Raw genomic sequence first — 25,676 nt, forward strand, 5'->3', positions numbered from 1 at the left:
GCCAAAGGCCCTCTTGTGGTCAATGCTAGACAGGACTGAGACTCAGCAGCTGATCAGAAGGCTCTCCAATGATATCTCAATTTTGAGGATTATCAAAGAAGAGTTTCCACACTTATTTGCCCTGTGGTACCCATCAGTTTGCCAAAAACAAAAGTGAAAAACATATAAAAAACAAAATATTGGTTTAAGGACCTAAATGAAACTCTTCTGATTCATCATCACAACTACCCCCAGTTAGAGTGTCAGCAAAGTGTATTTGTTTCCATTTCTGGGCAGGTCTATTCCTGTGGCCTTAGCGATACTCCCTCCTCCCAAAAACAGCATAAGGAGAGGCACTCCCAGACATTAATATCACTTCTAAGGATTCCATGCTCTTCATGCCAACCCCTCCTCTTTCCCAGCAGTCCCAGGAAAAGGTGCTCGATTTCCTGCTTAAGACTGATCCTTCCACTAGATCTGCCTCCACTATTCATTCCCTAACACTCCTATATTTAATTTTTTCTCTACAGTCAACATATTCCCAACCTTACCACATCATTATTAACTAAGATCCTCCATAAACCAACTACACTAACTGTTCCATCTATGACAATCAGACTTCATCCCCACTCTTCGCTGAATCTGCTCCATTATACTGCCCTATACTCACCCAAACAACTGTATTCAGTGAAACACCACTATTTCTCTTCCCTGAATTCTTTTTTCGCCCCCGGATTCTTTCTGATGTTTCCACTCCCCAAAAAATCCATTCCATGACTTAGCTGTCATTATCACTGTCTTCCCTCACAATGTTCACATATACCACCTAACATCAAAACCAAAGACAGTACTCCCAGAAAAGAAAGCTATAGACCAATATCCATCATGAATATATCTCTAAAAACCCTTAATACAATATTAGTAAATAGAATTCAACAACATATAAGAAGAATTATACACCATGACCAAGAGGGGTTTACCCCAGGGATGCAAGGCTGGTTCATAACTGGTAAATCAATCAATGTAATCCATCATATTAACAGGCTGAAGAAGAAAAAAAATTATACAGCCATATAATTGATGCAGAAAAATCATTCAACAAAATTCAGCACTTGTTCACAATAAAAACACTCAGAAAATTAGGAAATTAAGATTATATTTAATAGTGAAAGACTGAATGCTCTTGCCTTAAAAGGAGGAACAAGAAAAAAATGTCTGCTCTCATCACTCCTATTCGACATGATAACAGAAGTTCTAGCTAGTGCAATAAGACAAGAAAAGGAAATAAAAGACATACATATTGAAAAGGAGGAAATAAAACTACCCTTATTTGCAGATGACATAACGGCCTATGTAAATCTATTATCTTAGAACTATTGAGTGAGTTCACAAGGTTGCAAGGTCAATATATAAAAATCAACTCTATTTCTGTATCAAAGCAATGAACACATGGAAACCAAAATTAAAAACATAATGCCATTTAAATATAAATTCAACAAAACACGTATAGGATTTACATGCTAAAACCTATAAAACACTGATAAAGGAAAACAAAGAGGGGCACCTGGGTGACTCAGTCGGTTGAGTGTCAGACTATTGGTTTCAGCTCAGGTCATGATCTCAGGGTGGTGAGATTGAGCCCCACATCAGGCTCCACGCTCAGTGTGCTGGAAGGTCTCTCCCCTTCCTTCCCCCTGCTCACATGAGCTCTTTCTCTCTCTAAATAAATAAATAAAATCTTTTTAAAAAAGCAAATCAAAGAAGATCTAAGTAAATGGAGAGACACTGTCTATGGATTGGAAGACTCAAGATAGTATAGATGTCAATTCTCCCTAAATTGATGTACAGATTTAACAAAATTCCTTCAAAATTCCAGCAAGATTTTCTGTAGATATAGACAAAATTAACCCAAAACTCACATAGAAAGGCAAAGGAACTAGAATACCTAAAAATTTTTGGAAGAAGAAAAAATAGGGAGAGGAATCACTCCGATGTCAAGACTTACTATACAGCTAAAGTAATCAAGACTGAATGGTACTGATGGAGAGATAGACACATAAATCAATGGAACAAAAAAGAACTCCCAGAAATAGACCTACACAAATACAGCTAATTAATTTTTGATAAAGGTTCAAAAGGAATACAATGGAAGGATAGTCTTTTCAATAAATGGTGTTGGAGCAAACGGGTATCCACAAACAAAAACATGAACCTCAACCTAAATTTTGTATCTTATACAAAACAAACTCAAGATAGATCACAGATTTAAAATTTTAAATGTAAAACTATAAAATCTTTAGTTATTTTTTAAAAGATTTTATTTATTTTTGACACACAGAGAGAGAGCACAAGGAGGCAGACTGGAAGGCAGAGGGACAGGGAAAAGCAGGCTCTCCGCTGAGCAGAGAGCCAGATGCAGGGCTTGATCCCAGGATGCTGGGATCATGACCTGAGCGGAAGACAGATGCTTAACTGACTGAGTCACCCAGGTGCCCCGAAACTATAAAATCTTTAAAAGGTAACAAAAGAAAATCTTCAGAACTTGAGACTTAATGAAATTCTTAGACTTGATACCAATAGTATAATCCATGAAAGAAAAAAAAAATCAATAAACTGGACTTCATCAAAATTGTAAACTTTTACTTTCTGAAAGACCCCGTTAAAAGAATGAGAAAACAAGCTACAGACTGGGAGAACATATTTATATCACATATCTGACAAAGTAGAATATATAAAGAATTCTCAAAACAATGGTAAGAAAAAATTAAAATCCAATTAGAAAATGGGCAAAAGGGATAAAGAAACATTTCCTCAAAGAGGATATAGAGATGGCAGGCAGATAAGCACCTGAAAACATGTTCTACATCATTATCCATTAGGGAAATGCAAATTAAAACCACAATGAGATATCAATGCACATCTATTAGAAAAGCTAAAATAACAAAGAGTGACAATACCAAAATGCTGGGGAGGATTCAGAGAAACTGAATTGTTCATACATTTCTAAAGGAAATTAAAGAAGACACCAATAATGGAAATACATCCATGGGAAATACATCCATGTTCATGCACTGGAAGACTTAGTGTTGTTAAACTGTCAATACTACAGAAAGTGATCTATAGATTCAGCACAATCCCTATCAAAATCCCAACAATGTTTTTTGTAGAAATAGAAAAATCCATCCTAAAATTCATAGGAAATCTCAAGGAACCCAGAATAGTCAAAACCATACTGAAAAAGAAGGACAAAGCTGGAGGACACACTTCCCAATTACAACAGTAACTACGAAGCTATGGTAATCAAAACAGTGTGGTACCGGCATAAAGACAGACATATTGAACAATGGAATAGAATACAGAACTCAGAAATAAACTCTTTTTCTGACTGGCTTATTTTCACTCACTATAATATCCTCACAGTCAAATGATTTTTCACAAGGGTACCAAGACCACACACTGAGAAAGGACAATTTTTTAAAAAAGATTTTATTTGTTTATTTGACAGAGCATGAGAGAACGTGTACAGGCAGGGTGAGGGGCAGGCAGAGGGAGAGGGAGAAGCAGGCTCCCTGATAAGCAGAGAGCCCGAGGTGGGGCTTGCTCCTAGGACCCTGGTATCATGACCTGAGCTGAAGGCAGATGCTTAACCAACTGAGCCACCCAGGTGTCCCAAAAGGACAATTTTTTCAACAAATGGCTTTGGGAACACTGTGTATCCACATGAGGAAAAATAAATTTGGACCCTTACTTTACACCATATACAAAATTTAACTCAAAACAGAAAAAAAGACCTAAATGTAAACCTGAAACTATAACGGTTCATGTTTTTGTTTCTTCTTTTAGAAGAAAACATGGGAAAAGCTTCATGAAACTGCATTTGGCAATGATTTATTGCTATGACACCAACAGCACAGACAACAAAATAAAAAATACATAAATTAGACTTTATCAAAATTAAAAAGTTATGTTCACAGAAGGACACAATCAACAAAGTGAAAAGGCAAACCACAGAATGGGAGGAGATATTTGCAAATCATGTATCTGATAAGAGATTAATGTCCAGAATATATAAAGCGCTCCTACAATTCAACCACACACACACAGAAAAACCCATTCAAAATAGGCAAAAGACTCGAATACACATTTCTCTAAAGAAGATATATGAATGGCCAATAAGCACATGAAAAGATGTTTAACATCACTAATCATGAGGGAAATGCAAATCAAAACCACAAAGAGATACTAATCCCACACAAATTAGGATAGCTACTATTAAAAAAAGAAAAAACAAGCAAGGATTGGGAGAAATTGGAACCTTCAGGCACTGCTGATGGGAATGTAAAACTGTAGCCGCTGTGGAAAACAGTATGGCAGTTCCTCAAAAAATTAAAAATAGAGGGGCAGGGGAAGAGAAAAATTTAAAAATAGAATTATCTTATAATCCAGAAATTCTACTTCTGGGTATATATCCAAAAAAACTGAAAACAAGGATTTGAAGAGATATTTGTATACCCATATTCACAGCAGCATTACTTGCTATAATCAAAAGGCAGAAGCCAGTATCTATTGACACGAATAAGCAAATTCTGGTATATACATACAGTGGAATATTATTTAATCTTAAAAGAAAGGAAATTCTGTAACATGCTAAAAACATGGATGAACTTTGAACTTTACAGGAAGTGAAAAATAAGCCACTCACAAAAAAGACAAATACCATATGATTCCATTTTTATGAGATACCTACAATATTCAAATTTAAAGAGACAGAAAGTACAATAGTGGTGTTGGGCTGGGGGAAAGAAGTGGGGTTACTGTTTAGTAGGTACAGAGTTTTATAAGATGAAAAGAGTTCTGTGGGTCAATAGTGGGATTGCAGCACAACAATATGAATGCACTTAATGTCGCTAAACTGTACATTAAAGGAAGGTTAAGATGGTAAATTTTGTTACAGGTATTTCACAATTTAAAAAATTTTTAAGTTAAAAAAATCAATGTCATGTAAAACAAAAAGAACAAGAGAGAGAGAGAACTCTTCTAATGTGAGAGATTAAATAATAACAATGTAATATAAAACCTTAGTTTCCTTAAAAAAACAAAAACAGGGGCGCCTTGGTGGCTCAGTCGTTAAGCATCTGCCTTTGGCTCAGGGCATGATCCCGGTGTTCTGGGATCGAGCCCCACATCAGGGTCCTCCGCTGGGAGCCTGCCTCTTCCTCTCCCACTCCCCCTGCTCGTGTTCCCTCTCTCGCTGGCTGTCTCTCTGTCAAATAAATAAATAAAATCTTTAAAAAACAAAAACAAAACAAAACAAAAAAAAAACAACAACAGGGAAATATCCATGAAACCTCTGGAAAAATTTGGATATGGACTGGGTATTTGATGGTAGTAGGGAATTACCGTTAATATTCTTAGGTGAGATGGTATTGTATTTATACCTAGAATGTCCTTTTTTTTTTTTTTTTAGCAGATACTTGAGGAAGTACTTAGAAATGTCATAATCTGTAACTCACTTGAAAAGAGTTTAACGAAAAACCAGAATGAGAAAAAGAAAAGAAAAATAAAGGTAACACACGGCAAAACTGTTAAAAATTACTGACTCTAAGTGGTGGGCATACCAAGTATTCACCGTACTACTCTTCCACCTTTTCTGTATTATTTGAACATTTTCTTAATAAACATCTGGGGCTGGAGGTAAGGGTGGAGCAATTTCGGGTTTTAGAAGTGGCAGAACAGAAACTACAAGATGATCAAGATCAAAGTAAGAAAACTTCTTTCCCTGGGAAATGGTTGTCTGTCCCTCTCCACTCTCATGTTTACTACAGGATCCATCCTGCAATCATTCTCCGCACTAGAAATATTTCATCGAGTTGGTCCTTTGGCCCATTTCCTAACCCATATGAACAGCAGACAGACCAACTGCCAAGGTTACCAAGAGTCTTTGGTTTTCAAACTAACAACCAGTCAGTGACAAAAAGCATGACTATGTCATGTGACCAGGAAACAAACAGCTCCCCCAACTACTGCTGTGGAAAGCCAAGACAATACTGAGAATAGGAGCGAAAAGCGTTTCTTTTCCACAAGTATCTTGGCCAAATAAAGTGGAAGCATATAAAATACAGAAAGACCTTTTCCTGTCAAATGAGTAAAACTAAATTCAGTTCTTTCCTTTATATATTTTCCTGCTTCCCAAATTTAATTCTTAACCAGAACATAGCCTATTATTTGTCAGTGAACCATTAAACTTGTCACTTATTGAAGTACTTACCTATTAAAAAAAAAAACAACCCAGTAAGCACAGAGAAAACCACAATCGCCGGTATTCCCAGCACTCAGAATTAGACTCTATTAACCTTTTGGCATACTTGCTTTTATCTACCTTAGTGCCGCTAAGTAAAATATTTATTATCCTTTTTTTGATGAAAAAAAAGTGGAATATTAAAATTGTCACTGCTCCTGACTCCCAGAGGTCACCACTGAGCTTGTTGTATATCCACCAGTCTTTTTTTTTTCAATAGAAACTTTCCAATATACACCAAGTCCAGCAAGAGCACTGCCCTCTAGCTTCCAGGTTTACTTGGGGACAGCCAGCACATCCTGGGTAGATAGATGGCCTGAGGTCACCAGGACTTTACCAAATTCCTCCTTCAGAGTACCTGTCGTCTCCTCAGACCCGCTAATGTGGTTTATGTCCAATTTGCTGCTTTTATACTATACTTTATTTCTGACTTTCCTTGGGTTCAGATTCAGAATCTAAACATGATAGATGATAAAGTGAAGAAGCCAAACCTAAACAGAAGCAGTTTACCCAAAATCACAAGGCTGAGCCAGGATTAGCGGCACCAAAATGTGAGCCACCAGATACCTTACCTCTGAACTTCTCCTTTCTGCTACACCTCACTGATGTCCTGACAAGAAGGTTTGCTACAGACACAGTACTTTCGAATTCTAAACAGTCAGTCATCTCTGTTTTTCCCATTTTATAATAGTTAATTCACTGCTCACTGCTTTTACAAGTTACTATATACACAGCCAGGTATATTTTCTTGTTTGTATTTCATTATCCTGGTTCCCTGGAAATGAAGGACAAACAAACCTGAAAAGTTTTTTGCCTGTTTTTTCCTCCATAAGTGACTTTATGTTAACTTATTTTCAAAATTAAATAATGAATATATCGTCCTTATATTCTGTATGCTTTGTGTTTTGATTGTTTTACAAAGTGAATCCTCATACTAATATAATTCACCTGATTACAGAAAACTGTGAACAATTTTGTGTGAATCTCTCAGTAATGTATAGTTCAGGTGAGTTTTTTTGGGGGGTGGGTTGTTTTTACATAAAATCATAATCATGATACGTAACTGCTCTGCAACACGCTTTTTTCACTTAACGTTATACCATAAGACCTTTCCAAGTTAGTACCTAGAACTCAATCACATTTTTAAAAGTGCCACACTGTATTCTTTTGTTTTTATTTAACCAGCCACTCTGATTGAACATTCAGGATATTTATTATTTTTGCAAGAGCAAACAATGCTTCAAAGAATAACTATATCCATATTTGGCACAGCAAAAATGTCTGCAAGGTAGAGACCTAAAAAGTACCACTGCCAGGTTAAGAAGTATCTGCATTTTAAGTTTTGATAGATGTTGCCAAATTGTTTTCTTAAAACAGTCACCTACAATATACCAGAGTACCTGTTTCCCTAAAACTTTCTAAACCATGTGTTATCACTCTTCAACTAATTTTCATTATCATACTTTTACACTTCTCCCTAATCACTAGGGAGACTGTCCAATGTTCATTGACCATCTATACTTCCTTTTCTGTGAATGCATATTCTTGTTCTTTACCCATTTTCTACTTAGTCATGTTGGGGGGTTCTGAGTAATTTCTATATTCCATATTTTAAAAGTCGTATTTCGGCCTTATGCTGCAAATATTTTCTTTAAGCTTCTAGACTTTGTTTATGGTATCTTTTTCATGCAGGAGCTGTCAAGTTTTATTTAACTAAGTCCGAGTAACTCTACCTTTAGGCTTAGGAGTTTTAGGTCTCCCTTTTGTGTCTTCCCCACTCAGTATTATAAAAAAGAAATAAAATAAAATGCCAATTATTTAATTTTATTTGTATGTGTGTGTTTTAAACATTTGGCTCTTTGCTCCTCTGAACTTGCTTTTTGACTTTTGTGAAGCATGAAGACTATACTTTCAGGGATCATTTCTATAGTTTGTTACTTTTGTGAAGCAAGAGTATAACTGTATTATCTTATTTTATTTTATTTTATTTTATTTTATTTTATTTTATTTTATTTTATTTGAGAGAGAGAAAGCATGAGCTGGGGGGAGGGTGAGAGGGAGAAGCAGACTCCTCGCTGAGCAGGAAACCAAAAGCTCCTTAATCCCAGGACCCTGAGATCATGAAGGCAGATGCTTAACCGACTGAGCCACCCAGGTGTCCCAATATAACTATATTTTTCCTCCAAACTATTAATGATTCTCCCAAGACCACATATTGATCCTTTTCATCCTGATGTAGAATGCCACTTTTAGCATATGTTAAATTATTATACAAAGTGGGATCTGTATTTTCAATCTTTACTTGATCTATTTATCTATTCTCTCAGAAATGGTATACTTAAAAAATAATCAAAATTATTACTTGAACTTTGTAATAAATGGATTATTTTTATATCTTCTAGGGCGAGTTCTATCATTGTTTCAAAGATCATGGCTTTTATTGAACATTTTTTCTTTATTTTTTTTTAAAGATTTTATTTATTCATTTGAGAGAGAGCGAGAACACATGTGTGGAAGGGAGAGGGAGAGGGAGAAGCAGACTCCCCACTGAGCAGGGAGCCAGATGTGGGTTCAATCTCACGACCCAAGCCAAAGGCAGACACTTAACCATCTAAGCCACCAGGTATCCCTGAACATTTTCTTTTTCTTTTTAAGATTTTATTTATTTGTCAGAGAGAGAGAGAGAGAGCATGAGAGAGCACAACCAGGGGGAGTGGGAGGCAGAGGGAGGAGCAGGCTCCCTGGCAAGCAAGGAGCCCGATGCAGAACTCGATCCCAGGACCCTGGGATCATTATCGGAGCCAAAGGCAGACACTTAACCGACTGAGCCACCCAGGGTCCCTGAACATTTTCTTTTTAAGATGAATTATAAAATCAGTTTGTCAAGTTCCAGAAAAATTCCCACTGAGAATTTGTATTGTGATCATACTGAATTTGGACAGCATTGAGCTCCCCACTCAGGAACATGATGTATCTCTCTATTCATTTCTGTTTTATGTCCTTCTGTCAAGTTTTATATTTTTATTTATGTAAGTTTTACACATTCCTTATTAGATTGATTCCTAGGTATTTTACAGTTTTTGTTCCCATTTTGAATGTCATCTTGAATCCATTACCTTTTTCAAACAATTTGATAAATTCTTATCAGTTCTAATAGTTTTATCTATTATCATAGTTTTCCAAGTAGCAAATCACAGCGGTTTTATCTCTTCAATATTTACAGCTTTTATTCTAACTCATTAATTCATTGCATTTTTATTGAGCACCTACTGTGTGTCAGGCACTGGTCACTCAAGAGCTGGGGTGGAGGGACTTAGCAATTAATAAAAGGGAAAAAACCCTTGGGATGAAAATATTAGCATTTACATTTTGTTTTATTTATTTATTATTTCAGAACTTACATTTTCTTTTTTACATGAAGCTCGAACTCACAACCCTGAGATCAAGACCTGAGCTGATATCAAGTGTCAGACGCTTAACCAACTAAGCCACTCAGGAGCCCCTAGAACTTACATTCTAATTGGGAAATGAATGAGGGAGAAATAAAAATAAGTAGGAAAAATACAGTTATCATATGGCAGTAAGTGGAGGATTAAGAGTCCTAAGAGGAAGGTGGGTTGCTGTTTTAAAGAGAGATATTAAGAAAGGTTTTACTGGGGGTGCCTGGGTGGCACTGTGGTTAGGCGTCTGCCTTCGGCTCAGGGCGTGATCCCAGCGTTGTGGGATCGAGCCCCACATCAGGCTCCTCCGCTAGGAGTCTGCTTCTTCCTCTCCCACTCCCCCTGCTTGTGTTCCCTCTCTTGCTGGCTGTCTCTATCTCTGTCAAATAAATAAATAAAATCTTAAAAAAAAAAAAAGAAAAAGAAAGGTTTTACTCCGAGGATATTTGCATACAGACCTGAAGGAAGCTAGAGAAAAAGCTGCACAGTAAGTGCAAAGGTCCAGCACAGTGAGGAAGATAGTAATACGAGATAAAGGGGGGGGGGGAGGTGGAAACCGGATTAGAGTCTTGTCAAAACTCATGATTTGAGATTTTTCTTGGAGTGTTTTGAAAAGAGGAACGACTTATATGAGATGACATATTTTCATAAGATCACTTTACTGTATTGGAAACAGACCAAACGAGGACAAGAGTTGAACCTGAGAGACCAATTAAGAGCCTACTGCAAGAAGTAGATGATTATTTCTTTTGCTTATCATCTTTTTTATTAAGTTGCTCCATGCCCAGCATGGAGCCCAATGCAGGGCTTGAACTCACAACTCTGAATCAAGACCTGAGCTGATATCAAGAGTCAGATGCTTAACCAACTGAGCCACCCAGGTGCCCCTCTTTTGCTTATATTATATTAGCTAAAACCTTATTATGTTACTTGATTTAAATCGAGAATGAAATTAAATTTTAAGTAGATGTGGGGGGTCATCTACTAATCTGTTAATTTCTTTGGTAGATTTTATCTATCTATCTATCTGAGAGAGAGAGAGTGAGAGAGAGCACAAGAGTGGCAGACAGAGGGAGAGGGAGAAGCAGGCTCCCCACTGAGCAGGGAGCCCAATGTGGGACTCGATCCCAGGACCCCAGGATCATGAACTGAGCTAAAGGGACGTTTAACTGACTGAGCCACCCAGGCATCCCTCACTGATAGACTTCCTGATGATAAACAACTCTTGCATTTCTGGGACAAATTCTACTTAACGTGTAAAGTTGTTTAACCATACTTCTAGATTCAATATACTATTGTTTCATTTAGAATTTTCGCATTTGTAGTTCTCCTTTGTGTTGTCCTTGTCAAGTACCAGGATTATGCCAGCCTCAGAAAACAAGTGGCAAGTTTTCTGAGGTATGTACTTAGCATGTTTTCCACTTCTACCTCCCTTGATAACAAACACTGTGCTCCTTCTCAGCCATGGTTTCCAATTTCATTTACCCAGGAGCAAGCCAGGGCAAATGGAGTCCTTACCAGGGATTTCCCCATTTTAGACCTGGAAGAGAAATGGCCTCTAGGGTCATAGTGCAGGAAGAATGAGTATTTGGGGCTGTATGGATCGAGGCAACTATTCTGACAGAAGAGTTTTGGTTCCAGTTCTTGAGGTCCTAGTTTCTGCACCTCTTCCCGTAGGAAGTCTACCTCTCTATTATTCCTTCCAGTCACATAAGGCAATATATTCTTTTTACATAAAACCTTTGAGTTGGGTTTCTGCCATTTGCAACAGAAAGCATTCTTCTTAATACAAAATAAATCCCAGTAAACATTTAGGGATGAAACATACTAATATCTATAATTTACTTTAAAAAGCATTACAGGGGCGCCTGGGTGGCACAGCAGTTAAGCGTCTGCCTTCGGCTCAGGGCGTGATCCTGGCGTTACGGGATCGAGCCCCACATCAGGCTCCTCTGCTATGAGCCTGCTTCTTCCTCTCCCACTCCCCCTGCTTGTGTTCCCTCTCTCGCTGGCTGTCTCTATCTCTGTCAAATAAATAAATTAAATCTTTAAAAAAAAAAAAAAAGCATTACAATATAGGATGGATTGGTGGATAGAGGAATGGATATATAAGGCAAATATAGCAGATATATTAAAAGTGTAGAATCTAGGTATGGATTCACATGAACACCACTTAAAAATTCTTTCAACTTTTCTGTACTTACAGACATTTTCATAATAAAATTCTGGGGGAAAAATCAACTGTAATAGTAATATAAACAAGCCTTATCAGCATTAATTTGGACTTCAGGTACTCATTAAAAGGAGCTACTGTAGGACTACTAGGGTTTAAGAAATTTGGCCCCTAGTTGAAGTGGCAATTATTCACTCTCCTTGCAAAACTAGAGACTTGGTCAGGGGGTGTCAGGCTGCTCAGTCAGGGGAGCACGTGACTCTTGATCTCAGGGTTGTGAGTTCAAGCCCCACATTGGGTGTAGAGACTTGAAAATAAGGTCTTAAAAATAAAAAGACAACCCCCCTCCTCCCACAAAACCTAGAGACTTGGAAGAAAGGCAAAAAGGCAGGATGCGTAGCAAGGCAATAAATGTCATTTCCCACCAATATCTTTGCTGGAGCAACAACTTACAATAGAAAAAGCAATGCCAACGTTAAAACATGGTTAACCACTGACCGTAAGTGACTCAAACTGAAAGGACACATACATACACATACATGATGTGAATGAGAAATGCATTGGCATCATTAAATATTTGATGATTTTAATTTTCTCCCAGCACTTTCATGTAGCTCACAAGACCCATTAGTAATCCTAAAGGAATATAACTTTCATTCTACATTGTTACCTGCCTGTGGGAGAGACAGTTACCTAATCCATATCCATTCTCCCCTTCCTTTTCACTCACAGTACCCCAATTTTATATGGGGCAGCAATGGCCCATTTCCTCTGCTGCTAGAGCTGGCCAGTGAGACATGCAGATGCCATCATGTGGAAGCTTCTGGAGAAACTCTCTGAAGGGAAAGAACAGACTTAACTGGGAGAACTGCCCCTTCTCTTTCCCCTTGCCTGACAGACATAGCTGGAGTTCTTCCATCCACTTTGTGACTATTAAGCCATGGAATCCACTTGCCAAGAACACCAAAATACACAGAAGAGGACTGGTTCCTTCCCTGATGACTTTATACCAGGACTAGCCTGCTCTCCTTAGACAGACATCTTTTGCAAGAAAAAATAAACCCTTAAGTTAAGTCATTATTGTTAGGCATTTTTACCAGCTGCCAAATGTAGCTCCTAACCAATAGGCCACCTTATCTAAAATGGGTAAAACTGGTGCCCAACTGCAATTCAAGTCTACACATATTGCATGGACTGGGGTTTACAAGACACTCCACAAACTAAACAAATGGCAAATGTTATCTGGAAGTCTGTTCACGATATTCTGGTGTAACAACATCTTATTTTCCATTATCTTCCTTTTCTCTGGCTTTCTTTGGGCATTTCTTCACACAATCTGCTCTTTGTAAAGTCAGTTTCACAAGTCTTCATTCAGAAAGCATCCACGATTACTTTCCCTCACTGCTTTGACTATTAAATACATGACAAATATAAACGCAATGTGGGATCCCTGATTGGATCTTAGAGTAGAAAAAAGACGTTAGTAGGAAAACTAGGGAAATTCAAATAAGTAGTCCTAAGTACTAAAAGCCAAGTAAACAAAAGTTTACTTAGTAAATTGAAGCACTATACCAGTATTAATTTCTTAGTTTTGATTAATGCACGTGGTTATATGTAAGATGTTAGCATTAGAGTAAGCCGGATGAAGGCTATATAGGAACATTCTGTACCATATTTGCAACTCATCTATAAATCTAAAATCATTTATTTCAAAATAAGAAGTTGAAAATGAAAAGCATACCAAATGAGCTGACTTTTCTCCAAACCGGGGCTCAAAATCACAGATAAAAATTTTAAACACCCACATTGCAAACCCTTTATCTAAACTTTCAGGGCAAAACAATTTAAGCTGTGTAACTGCAGGGCATCTGTATCTCATTCACTCCCTTCTTTAAAAATCAGAATATCACAGAAAAGCCCAAGAGCTATGAAACATTTTCAAGATACTGTATACTATTAATGCCACCATATTCACTAAATAAGAGTCCTCAGTACACAGTCATCCCAGACACAAAAGGCAGATACTCAGACCTCTACTTTTGGGCCAGAAATAACCAAAAGAGCCTAACTAAGCAAACAAACCCTCTCTGCTTCTATAGGCACCATACCAAGCCTCCCTGGCCAGCATCTAAGCAAGTACACTGGAGGTAAAGCTTTGCATTTTCAGATATACAATGCTTTGCATTCTGAGTTTTCTTAAGGTAGGGATCATCTGTACAACAGCAATTTTTATTTCTATACATTTGTAAACCCAAAACAGTACCATGGGTATTGGCCACTGGCCAATAAATATCACCTGAAGAGATAACTTGCCTCTGTGAGGCTTTACTGAAGTGCTCTCTGTAGAACATCACTGTCATGAACCACTTTTCACCCTCTAGCTCACGTGTGATTCTTCATTCTCTGAACACTTACGAAATTTAACATAGCCCACAGCTTCAACTGTAATTACTCTCTATTCATTCAATAAATAATTAGTGCAAACAATATTTCATAATAGCTTACAACAGCAGTTCATTTTTAGTGAATGTTGTCTATGTGCCAGACACTGATCTAAGTACTAGGGCAAGCAATGTGGGAAATGGCAATAAAAAACGGTCCCAGGCCTTTGGTAATTTCCAGGGGTAACAAAGAAAGTCCTTCCTTGTGAGTCCCTTAACAAGGAAGAAATTCCATCTGTACATAGTACAGAGGATCTCCAGCACAGAAACCCCTTAATCAGATTGTTTGCTAGAGCACATCCTCCGGTGGCTTCTTAATAATGGGAGCACGTAAGGTCAAACTTTGAGACTCTGCATGTGTGAATTGTCTTTATCCATCCCTCATATATGCTTGACAGTATATGGCTGGATACTAACTGGGAAGGAATCCATTTTCCTTCAGAAGGCACTGCTTCTCCATTATCTTCTAGTTTCCAATCTTGCAGCATTCCTATGATTCCTGACCCTATCTATGTGATTTGTAGATATTCTTTTGACTTTATAGCACTCAAAAATTTCACAATGTTCTACCTTGGCATGGATATTTTTAAATTAGTTGTGCTGGACTATTAGAGTCCTTTTGATCTGGAAACTCAAGTCCTCCGGGTTTGAGAAAATCAATCAATCAATTAATTAATTTATTTAACTTCTTGCTTTATTTTGGCTGATTTCTTCATGCCATCAAACAATAACCACTTGCTAGCCCTTGTTGTTACATATACCTACAAACTTCTGAGTCATTCAGTTCTCCACATTCCCTAAAGATTTTTAGCTTCTTGATCACTATCTTTTGCTATTACTACTCCCAACTTCATTCATGATAATTTCAGTAAGCACTAAGACAGGTAATCCTCCCACTATCCTTCTCTCTCAGTTCCTTTACTCCTGTCTTCCAACGATGTCCTCTATCCTACTTGAGCCACACCTTTCCACTGTGTCCACATCCAAACAGCCCAACATAGCTGAAGGAAAAGCATACAACCATGCTAACTGGGTCTCACCTTAAATTTATGACAACAAACAGCAAATGGGCACTTGTAGCTGCGTGGCAATACTAAAACATTTCCTTATTCAACTCATTTTTCCCAACTCTCCTGGATGGATTTTACACCTTCTTCCTTCTCAAACTTCCGAATACCTTCTCTACTCCTCATTTTTAGCTAAAGATCTGCCTTCTTATTTAACTGCAAATACAGAAGTAAACAGAAGAGAATTTTCACTTTCTCCTACCACCAAGCTACCAACACACCAGCATTTGGGTCTATATACTCACCACAGATGAACTGTCCATGCACCTATACAGCCTGAGGCCAATATATCCATTTATGTCCTAGATCCCATTCCCTCTTACCTGCTCAAGGACTTCACCCCTGCAATTGTCCCTTCTTTTAATGATCAGTTTTCCTCTCTGCACTCCATCATTCCCATCAACTTCAAATGTTTTAAGGAGGCTATAATGTTTGTCCACATAAAAACAAAAAGAACTCTAACACTTCTACCCTTCCAACCAGAGCCCTATTTCTCTGCTTTCTCTGATAGCCATATTATCCTTCCCTCTCTCATGGCCACAGCCTTACCGCTCTGCTCTTCAATCCTTGAAATAACATTATTATGACTATCTATACTCACTGTCTTCAATTCTTCTCCTCCCATTTTCTCTTGAACCCACTGCACCAAACCTGTTCTTGTCAAGGTCACCAATGACCTCTATGTTACCAAATCTAATACTCTATTCTTAGTCCTCAACAGCCCATCAATGGTACTTATTATTTGGCTTTCCAAGACTGTCTGGATTCTTCTCCCATCTCAGAGGCACGAAGCCACTTTCCATCAGAATTCGGAAAACACTGCTACACTATCTTTCCTAGACGGGATATCCCAGGACTTGGATGTTGGTCTTCTCTATCTACATTTGCTCCCAGGATCTCTATCCCATCTCACAGATTTAAATAAAAATGTGGAAGTCTTCAGTGTAGTACTTCCAGTCCCAGCCTTTCTCCTGAACTCCAGATTAATATATCCAAACTGCCTATACAATCTCTCCATTTGGATATTAGGCAACTCAAGATGATTAAGGCCAAACCTGAACTCTATTTTCTCCACAAACCTGCTCTAATTCCGGTGTTCCCAGTATCAGTAAATGGCAATTTCATTCTTCCAACACCTGAGCTCAAAACCGACTATGCCTTCTTACATTATTGTTCCTTCAGCCCTATTTCTTCCTCAGTACTTATTTCTCAACACTCTGTATTATGATTTGTACTGTTTTTGTCTCTTTCCATTTATAAAGGAGCTCTTTGAGGGCAGTGGCCTATCTTATTTGTCTCACAACACCTAGCCCAGTGTATGTTGGATTATTTGTATAAAGAGGAGTAAAATTTAAACTGATAAATAAGTCCTGAGCAGGATCAGGTCCCTCTGCAGAAAGAGATTCTGAAGTAGGAAAGCATACTTCAGCTATATCCACTGGTTCCTTAGTACAAGTCAAGATAGTTAACTTGGTAATAACTCGAAAATCTCAGTGGCTTGAAACAATGAAAGTTTACTACTTGCTCTACATGTCAAACATAAGTCACCTGGAAGTTTGCTCTGAGTCCCAGACTGGTGGACTAGCCACCACCTGGAGCACCAAGAGTCGCCACAGTAGAGGGGAAGAGAGTGGCAAATTATACACCAGAAGCTTTTACCATGAAGGAATACACATCATTCCTGAACACACTGACTGACCAAAAGCAACTCATAAAGCCATACCCAACTTCAAGGGGGCAGGCAAGTATAATTGTACCACATGCCCAGGAGGCAGAAACCAAAAATAGCTGATGGGCAGCACTGATGACTACCACATCCTGAAAAAGCAGCTTCTAGTTCTAAGCAACAGCATTTTAACTCCTGATCTCTATTCCCCATCTGTGAAAATGAACTCCATTGCTAGGATGGAACCACACACTTGAAAGTACTATCTATGGGTCTTTAGGAATGTAACTTCACCAGTTAGGCCTGCCTCTTCACTCAGGAGTCAGAGTGCTGCAAAGAATCCAAATATGGGTGACAGGAAAGTGCTGAGCCCATACCTGCCATTCAATGTCAAAAGTCAAGGAAAGGCTTGAATGGGTAAGAAAAGCATGTTCAGTTATGTAGAAATAGGGTAAAGGAGGAGAACTTTGACTCAATTTCTTTTACCAAAGGTAAAACAGGCCTTGGGGCTCCTTGCACTACCCCTTGTCTGAAGACCAACAAGTTTCATTCAAACCACTTGTTTTAAGATTCAGAGTTTATGATTAATAAAGTTAGCCAACATTAATCTAACAAAGAAACACTATTTTTAAAAAACGCTGTGAACTGCCATGTTCCTAGAAACACAGAAAGCAGTAGTTATTTTAGAGATGGATTTCACTGGGAAGCTTTTTTCTCCTAAAAGTTTCAAAGACTCAAGATTCCTAAGCTCAAAATGATCTGGGATGAACCCCAAGTCTATATAGAGCTTAGATTTAATGGATGGCTGCTCCAAATTCTAAAGTATCCTGTGCAGGGGGGCCTGGCTAGTTCAGTCGGTAGAGCACGCAATTCTTGATCTCAGGGTTGTGAGTTCAAGCCTCATGTTGGGCATGGAGCCCACTTAAAAAAAAAAGAAAAGAAAAAAGAAGTATCCTGTGCAGTTTCTATTCTGTACAAAGTTCAAGTACTTTCTAACAGTGAAAGTGGCTGCCAGAAATGTTAGGACAGATTGGAGATGGTTACCATAAGCAGCTAAACACTTGGAACACAAGGAATTCCTCTGAAGAGCAGAGGAGGAATTCAAACAAAGTCACCTGCCAAATCAGAAACAAATTAGGACTCTCAAATGCAACCATGGGTATCTAACTCTACCTCTCCCAACCTTTATTCATTCAACAAACGGAGGTGGGGAAAGGAATGCCAGGAAGTAAGAGAGGGACAGGATTTTAAGATTTAGTTCTTGCTCTCCATGAATTTGTTCTTGTTAAAACAAAATAAAAACAAACAAACAAAAAAAGACTGGCGAGCAAAAAGTTAAAAATACAATGCCCTAAGTAGCATAACAAGGATACAAGAAGAACCATTTTAACGTATAAGTTAACAACCTCCTTTCAAGGAAACAACATATTCGCTTTGCTAAGTTACTAAAATAGAGAAAAAGCAAAACAAAAAACCCCCTCTTCTGGTTTAATGACAGTTTAGCAGATCCCAAAGCCCATTTCTCTCTCTCAACGATCTCCTTCATTCCAACCTCCACACTCTGCTGGCGGCCTCCTAACAGCTCCATCGCAAACAATGCCCAGACTATCAAGGTCAGCCCCAAAGGCACTGGGAGCAGAAATCGGAAACTGGTCTTCCTACAACGAAAGGGGGCGGGACCTTCCCCATTATCACCCTCCCCATCCCGAAGCACCCAGGGGCTCCGTCTCTAGCCTCAGGGGCTTAGGGTCCGCCAATTCCTCAGGGGCTTGGGGTCCGCCAATTTCGGGGGTTCTGGGCCTCTTTTTCCTATTCATCCAGTTAGTTTTCTCCAGCGCCTCCCCCCAACCTGGGCTCCCTATTGTGGAATGAGGGAGCGTCGCGATGCAGGCTCGGCATGGGGAGGTGGGGGAAGGCGCAATAGGAAAGATGCTGTCAGCGTTTATATATGTAGGGGGCGGGAGGGGGGGCACTCTTTAGGGATGCTGCTGTCAAGGGGAAAGGCTCTAGAGGAGACCTACTGTAGGGTAGATTATAGGTAAGCCGTTTCTGCGAAATCCATTCGGGGTTTCTACCTAAGGGAGCTACTGTGGGGGTGGGGGTCTCCACAGATATCCGCTTCTGGGGGAAATAGTCTAAGAGAAAGGCAAGTGAGTTACGCACAGAGAAGCCACTGCAGAGGTTCTCCACAGAACCCTTCCTGGGAGAAACCTACAGGGACGGGGATGTCATAGTAGGGGGTCTCCACGGAGGAGCCGTCTACAGGGTAGCCATTGTGGGAGCCGCTACACAGGGCGCAGTTCCTGGGGAAACGTCCCTCAGGCAGCCGTTTAGGGAAAACCGTCTGCAAGGAAGCCATGTCGGACCACGCCCTGCAGCGGGAGGCGTCGCCGGACCCCAACAGCCCGCAACCCCCGGCCCGGCCGCCCCTCTGTGTCCTCGGCCCCGAGTACCTGACGGAGGGCGACCCGCGGCCGGGGCCGCCGGGGGACCGCGCGCGGGACAGCCCCAGCCGGTGCGGGGGGTACACGTCCATGGCGGCGGGCCGCGGCGGAGGAGGACGCTGCCGCTGCGAGGGTCGCTCAGGCCCGCCTGAGAGCTCCAGGCCCGCTGCGGCCGGGCGGGGCAGCGGGGCGTGCCGGGTGGGCGGGGGGCGCGGCGCGCGGGGGCACGTCGGGGGCGGGGGCGGGGGCGGAGCCGGACGCGCGCAAGGATCGCGGATGGGGGCGTCGAGACCCGTTGGGATGGGGGTGGGCGCACCGCCGCAGGACCGCGCCCTCCCTAAGCTGCGAGGCAGCCCGGCCGGACGTTGGGAGCACGGGTCCCCAGGATGAGGGCTTCCGCGCTGCGACTCTTCCCTGTCCTTAGGCCCCGCATCATGGAGTGGGGCTCTCTGCTGCGCCCCCAGCCACGCACGCGGACGCGCCTGGGGGCGGGGCCTTCGTCCGCCCCGCCCCGCTCCGCCGGCTTTGGCCTCCAGCGAGGCTTCCGCTGCGGCAGCCTGGTCCTGGGGCAACGCCGGGACCTGAGCACCTCCCACATTCCCTGCTCGCTTCCCTAAATCTCCCAGGCGGGTGCCTCGCTGCTCTTTCTTAACCCACTGCTAATCAACTGCGCACCCTCCCTTCAAACATCCGGCCGATTCCTAGCCGCCCTCAGGTTAGCGGTGCGCTCACACTCACGGGCGTCAGGGACCCATGGGTTCCCAGAGGATCCCTGCCCTCTACCGTTCAGATCCTGGCTGGACCTGTTTCAGACTCCAGGGTCTTGTATAAGAAACCTAATCCCACCGAGACTCCGTCTTTTCGTGTGTAAAACGGGAGAAATACTTAATTGTTAGGGTTATCAGGTGTTTCGCTTACGCAGGACGTGTTTTGATTTTTGTCTTGTGTCCCGTACTGACTTTGTCAGGATGCCTTACATGCCCTGTACTCATCTTTTTGCAATCAATTACAAAAATTTTAGAGTTATTTTTCCCCCGAGGTAATCTGAGCTTAAATCACTTAAATGACAATGCTAGTTGAAATATCCTACCTCCGCAACTAAAAAGATCTGGATAATCCCTGTTATTCCTCCAGCAGGTTTAGCTGAGGGACCAAGAGAAAGGACTAGAAATTAAAAGCACTTATTATTCACATTCAAAAAAGGACTTTTCTTGGCTCAGATTTCAAGACGTGGACAAGTAACCACCATTATTTAGGGAGAATTTCGCATCAAAACACAAGCTCTGAAAATCAGCCAATCAGCGACAGCTTCACTCCAGTGGCTCTGCTTCTGAAAATCAGCCAGTCAACAACGGCTTCACTCCGGTAACTATTGCTTCTGAAAGTTAGTAAATCAATGACAGCCCCAAGCTTCTGAAAGTCAGCCAATCATTGACAGCTCCACGCTTTTAGACAGCAGCCAATCAGCAAGTGCCTGGCTCCGATGACCGGGCTTTAGAAGTTAGTCGGGTCGTCAGCTGCCTTGGTGACCACCCTAACAGAGCTGGAAGTCGGTTGATGGGGAGCTGTGTTCATCCGTTTCTGAAATACCTCCAATCCCCCAACGCAAGGCTTCCCAAAACATTACATAAGATCAGCTCTGGCTTTGTTGAGGGAGACTGCGGACTCTGCATTACAAGCACAGCTCTCCTTTGGAGGCAGAGAAGTTCATCTTTTTTCTGCATGAGATATTGAGTTCAATTTTTTTTTTTTTGTCCTAAGTTTGAAATCCTTTTAAGATTCAACTCCCAGCTACCGTTAGTTATGAGTTTGGACTTGTGACAACTCAGTTTCAGCTGTGAGATTTATAAATACAACCTTTTCAAGTCTTGCGACGGTTGCTATTATCTTTTAATTTACTTTTTTTTTTTAAGATTTTATTTTTAACTGATCTTTACACCCAACGTGGGTCCGAACCCACAACCCGGAGATCAAGCGTCTCACGCCAGACAATTGGGTGCCCCGCAATTTTTTTTTTCAGTTCTATGGGTATGTTCACGAAATTGTACAGTCACCACAACCAAGTTTAGAACATTTTCATCACCCCAACAAGGAAACCTACACCGTTTATAAAAGCAGCCGTTCCCCCATTTCTCTCCAATGGTCCCAGCCTTAGGCAACCATTGATCTTTCTCTCTCTGTATGGATTTGCCCATTCTCAACATTTCCTATAAGCTGAATCATACGGTATATCCTTTGTGACTGACTTATTTCATTTAGCAAAATGTTTGCAAGGTTCATTTATGTGGTAGCACGTAGAAGAATTTCATTTTTATGGTCAAATAACCTATTGCGTGATAAATCACATCTTTCTTATCCACTTATCAGTACATTTGGGTTTTTTCCACATTTTTACTATTTTTAGCTAATGTTGCTATCAACATTAGTATACAAGTTCTAGTGTGGCCATATGTTTTCAGTTCTCTTGGGTATATAACATAGGCATGAAATTACTGGGTCATATGGTAACTCTTTAACCTTTTGAGGATCTTAGAAACTATTTTTCAAAGCAGCTGCACCGTTTACATTCTCACCAGCAATATATGTGAGTTCCAATTTATTTAAATCCTCACCAATACTTATTATCCATCTTTTTGATTGATTATAGCCATCCTAGTGGGTGTGAAGTGGTATCTCATTGTGGTTTGGGTCTGCATTTCCCCGATAGCTAATGACGTTGGGCATCTTTTCGTGTATTTATTAGCCATTTGTACATCTTTTTGGAGAAATGTCTGTTCAGATCTGTTGCCCTTTTTTTTTTCAAAGATTTTATTTACTTATTTATTTGAGAGAGAGAGAGAGAGAGAACACGAGGGGGGTGCAGAGGCAGAGGGAGAAGCAGACTCTCCACTGAGCAGGGAGCCCCATGGGGGGCTAGATCCCAGGACCCTGGTGCCCCAGCCACCCAGGTGCCCCTCTTTTGCCCATTTTTTATCGGGTTATTTTCCTTTTTATTAAGTTGTAATAGTTCCTTATATATTCTAGATACAAGTCCCTTAAGAGCTATATGATTTGCAAAAATTTTCTCCCATTCTGTGTATTGTCTTTTCACATTCCCGATAGTGTCCTTCGAAGCACATAATTTTTAATTTTGATGATATCCAATTTATATATTTCTCTTTCTTTTCTTTTCCTTTTCCTTTTCCTTTTCCTTTTCCTTTTTCTTTTTCTTTTTCTTTTTCTTTTTCTTTCAGTATGCTCCATGCCCAATGTGGAGCCCAATGCAGGGCCTGAACTCACGACTCTGAGATCAAGACCTGAGCCTGAGGAGCACCTGGGTGGCTCAATCAGTTAAGCATCTGCCTTTGGCTCAGGTCATGATCCCAGGGTCCTGGGATGGAGTCTCGCATCAGGCTCCCTGTTCGGCCGTGTGTCTGCTTCTTCCTCTGCCTCTCCCCTCTGCTCATGTGCTCTTTCTCTCTCTCTCAAAAATAAATAAATGAATAAATAAATAAAATCTTAAAATAAATAAAATCTTAGGGGTGCCTGGGTGGTGCAGTCAGTTGAGTGTCCAACTATTGGTTTTGGCTTAGGTTGTGACCTTGGGGTCATGGGATTGAGCCCCATGTAGGGCTCTGTACTCAGCTTGGAGTCTGCTTGAGAGTCTCTCTTTCCCCTCCCTGCTCCTCCCACTTGTGTGCATGCTCTCTCTCTCTCTCATAAATAAATCTTTAAAATAAAATCAAATAAAATCCTAAGAAAAAGAAAATAGTGTAAAGTCAGATATAAACTAGTATATACTAACAGCTAAGCCTAAAAGATGTGATTTCTTTAACTTGTATCAAAGAAAGTGATCCAACAATTTTTTAAAGTTTTTATTTAAATTCCAGTTAGTTAACATACAGTGTAATATTAGTTTCAGGTGTCCAATACAGTAATCCAACACTTCCATATAACCATTTTTGATTAAGAGAAATTCAGATGAATATGATAAAATAATCATAGCAGGAATTATAATGGCTTCCCATACTGTATATTGGCATCAGTCTTTCAACTCAAATGACTATTTGAATGTCCTGCCACCAGAAGTATTTTCTAATTCCAAAATCGTAAGCTCGATTTCAAATGCCAGGACAAAATCTACTGCAAGAGTTGAAAATGTAATAACTCCTTTTACTGTTGCCGGTGATTATCAAAGCTCTAAATGCTTCATCTTAACACAGCATCCTCCTGAAAATAAGTAATGACAATGCAGGACAATTTTCCCTTTTGTGCAAGACTCTTCTTGTGAAAAGCCTCGCTTGTAAGGCTCTTTTGAGTAAAATCCCTTCCAGATGAGACTTTAGGCACAAGAGCAGATTTTTGAAGACTCTCTTACTGAGGTAGGAGTTAACGAGGAAAACCGTACTGCTTGCGGTGGAGATTACACAAATAGAAATGTTGGTAGATGTTTCCATGAAGTGCAGACATTGTTTATTCAAAGTTGAAAGCCAGGCATGAATGATTCTATGGAAGTTGTTGGCTGTCCTGCTCGCATTGTGCATGAGGCTGCTCACATAGCAGCTCGTGTTCTTCCGTTATTTTGAGGTAATTGTCATGAAATTGTTCTCTTCCGCCAGCATTTATGCAGTTTGAACTAAGCAATTAAGGGATTTTTGTGATTTTGCTGGTACTGAATGTTCTTCATCTCTTCTGCTCTCTTTAATAAATGGAGTTGAGAGAATCCTCGGTTTGTTTGAAGCACTGGGATCTTAACTTTCATTCTTTTTTAAAAGCCCCCAAAATTCTTATTGACTTTAGAAATAATCCATTAAAGGAAACCAATTTATTTCTTTTTCATAGTTTACAATATCTCCTTAGCAATAGAATTACGCAAACTGAAAGAAAAGTGTTACTGCCGCACCCTGTTGCTTAAGGGAACTGTTGAATGTATTAAAGGAATGACTGATGAAGGAAAATTTATCCCTTTAAGTCTCAAGGCTGTGCTTAAAAGGGACATTACTTATGAAAAGGAAGAGAAATTCTGACTTGAAGTGGATAATTCTTACAGCACTTGTCACGACCGCCTTTTGAAATGGATTTCATCTCATGAGGAATTTGATTCTTTTATAGGGATATTGCTAAATACTCATATCTGACAGCATGGGAACAAGTGGAATCATCATGTGTAGTATTGAAGAATAAAGGGATAAAAATTAATGACAATGTTCTCTTTTGTCAGTGGATAATGTTTTCAAAAGTTATTGACTGGGGCGCCTGGGTGGTGCAGTCAGTTAAGTGTTCAACTCCTGGTTTCGGCTCAGGTCATGATCTCAGGGTTGTGAGACTGAGTCCTGCATCTGGCTCCATGCTCAGCACCAAGTTGTGAGACTGAGCCCTGCATCTGGCTCCATGCTCAGCACCACTCTCTCCCTCTGCACCCCCCCTTCGAAGTAAATAAATAAAAAATAAATCTTAAAAAAAAAAGTTAATGACTAAGAGATGCAATGTAACACTGAAGAATGGAAAAGCAAGTCATGCCATGAAAGATGGTGCCTGCTTCAAACAAACCAGATTTGAAGAGCAGTTTTCAAGGTTGTTAACTTTATCCTAGTACATGTTTAGTATACTGGCTCCTAATGCTAATGTTGAACGTGCTTTCTCATTAATGAATGGTCAGTAGACAAAAGAACTAAAGAAGTTATATGTGACCATTGTAGAAGCTATGATACAAGGAAAATGAATATAGATTGTATCTGCAAGGAGTTTCATAAGCAAATTCCACAAAACAAAGAACTATTAAAAAGAACCAAAAGGTCAGAAAAATACAATTAAAGAAGTATATAACTTAGTTACTCACAATTTATTTCCTTTAAATAATAAGTACCTTTTAGTATATATCCCATGCAATAGTTTTCTTTTATATCAATGTACATAGGCATAAACAATTAGCTATAATTCAAATTTAACAGGGCCCCCTGTTTTTTGTTTTTTAAGATTTTATTTATTTATTCGACAGAGACAGCCAGCGAGAGAGGGAACACAAGCAGGGGGAGTGGGAGAGGAAGAAGCAGGCTCATAGCGGAGGAGCCTGATGTGGGGCTCGATCCCATAACGCCGGAATCACGCCCTGAGCTGAAGGCAGACGCTTAACCGCTGTGCCACCCAGGCGCCCCAACGGCCTCCTGTTTTTTTATTGCTAAATCTGGC

The 25,676-nt window shown here is 40.1% G+C and overlaps 1 protein-coding gene and 1 pseudogene across 3 annotated transcripts in view; one reads left to right on the top strand and one right to left on the bottom strand.

Annotated features, from left to right (window-relative positions):
- The window catches only part of DNAAF9 (dynein axonemal assembly factor 9), a 125,338-nt gene extending 105,623 nt beyond the window's left edge, over positions 1–19,715 (bottom strand). Inside the window, exon 1 of one of the 3 annotated variants that reach the window (XM_087853722.1) lies at positions 19,518–19,715. In XM_087853722.1, the coding sequence (XP_087709848.1) occupies positions 19,518–19,600 (83 nt within the window). In that variant the 5' untranslated portion in view covers positions 19,601–19,715. The remainder of the gene's footprint in view (positions 1–19,517) is intronic. The other 2 variants (XM_087853721.1, XM_045808224.2) reach the window with 2 other exon arrangements.
- Positions 8,177–8,249, top strand: LOC123800998 (small nucleolar RNA U3; annotated as a pseudogene).
- Positions 19,716–25,676: the final 5,961 nt, after the last annotated feature.

This window comes from Ursus americanus, chromosome 22 (assembly GCF_024610735.1).
Source record: "Ursus americanus isolate L20-20 chromosome 22, mUrsAme1.1.p, whole genome shotgun sequence".
Lineage (NCBI taxonomy): Eukaryota > Metazoa > Chordata > Mammalia > Carnivora > Ursidae > Ursus > Ursus americanus.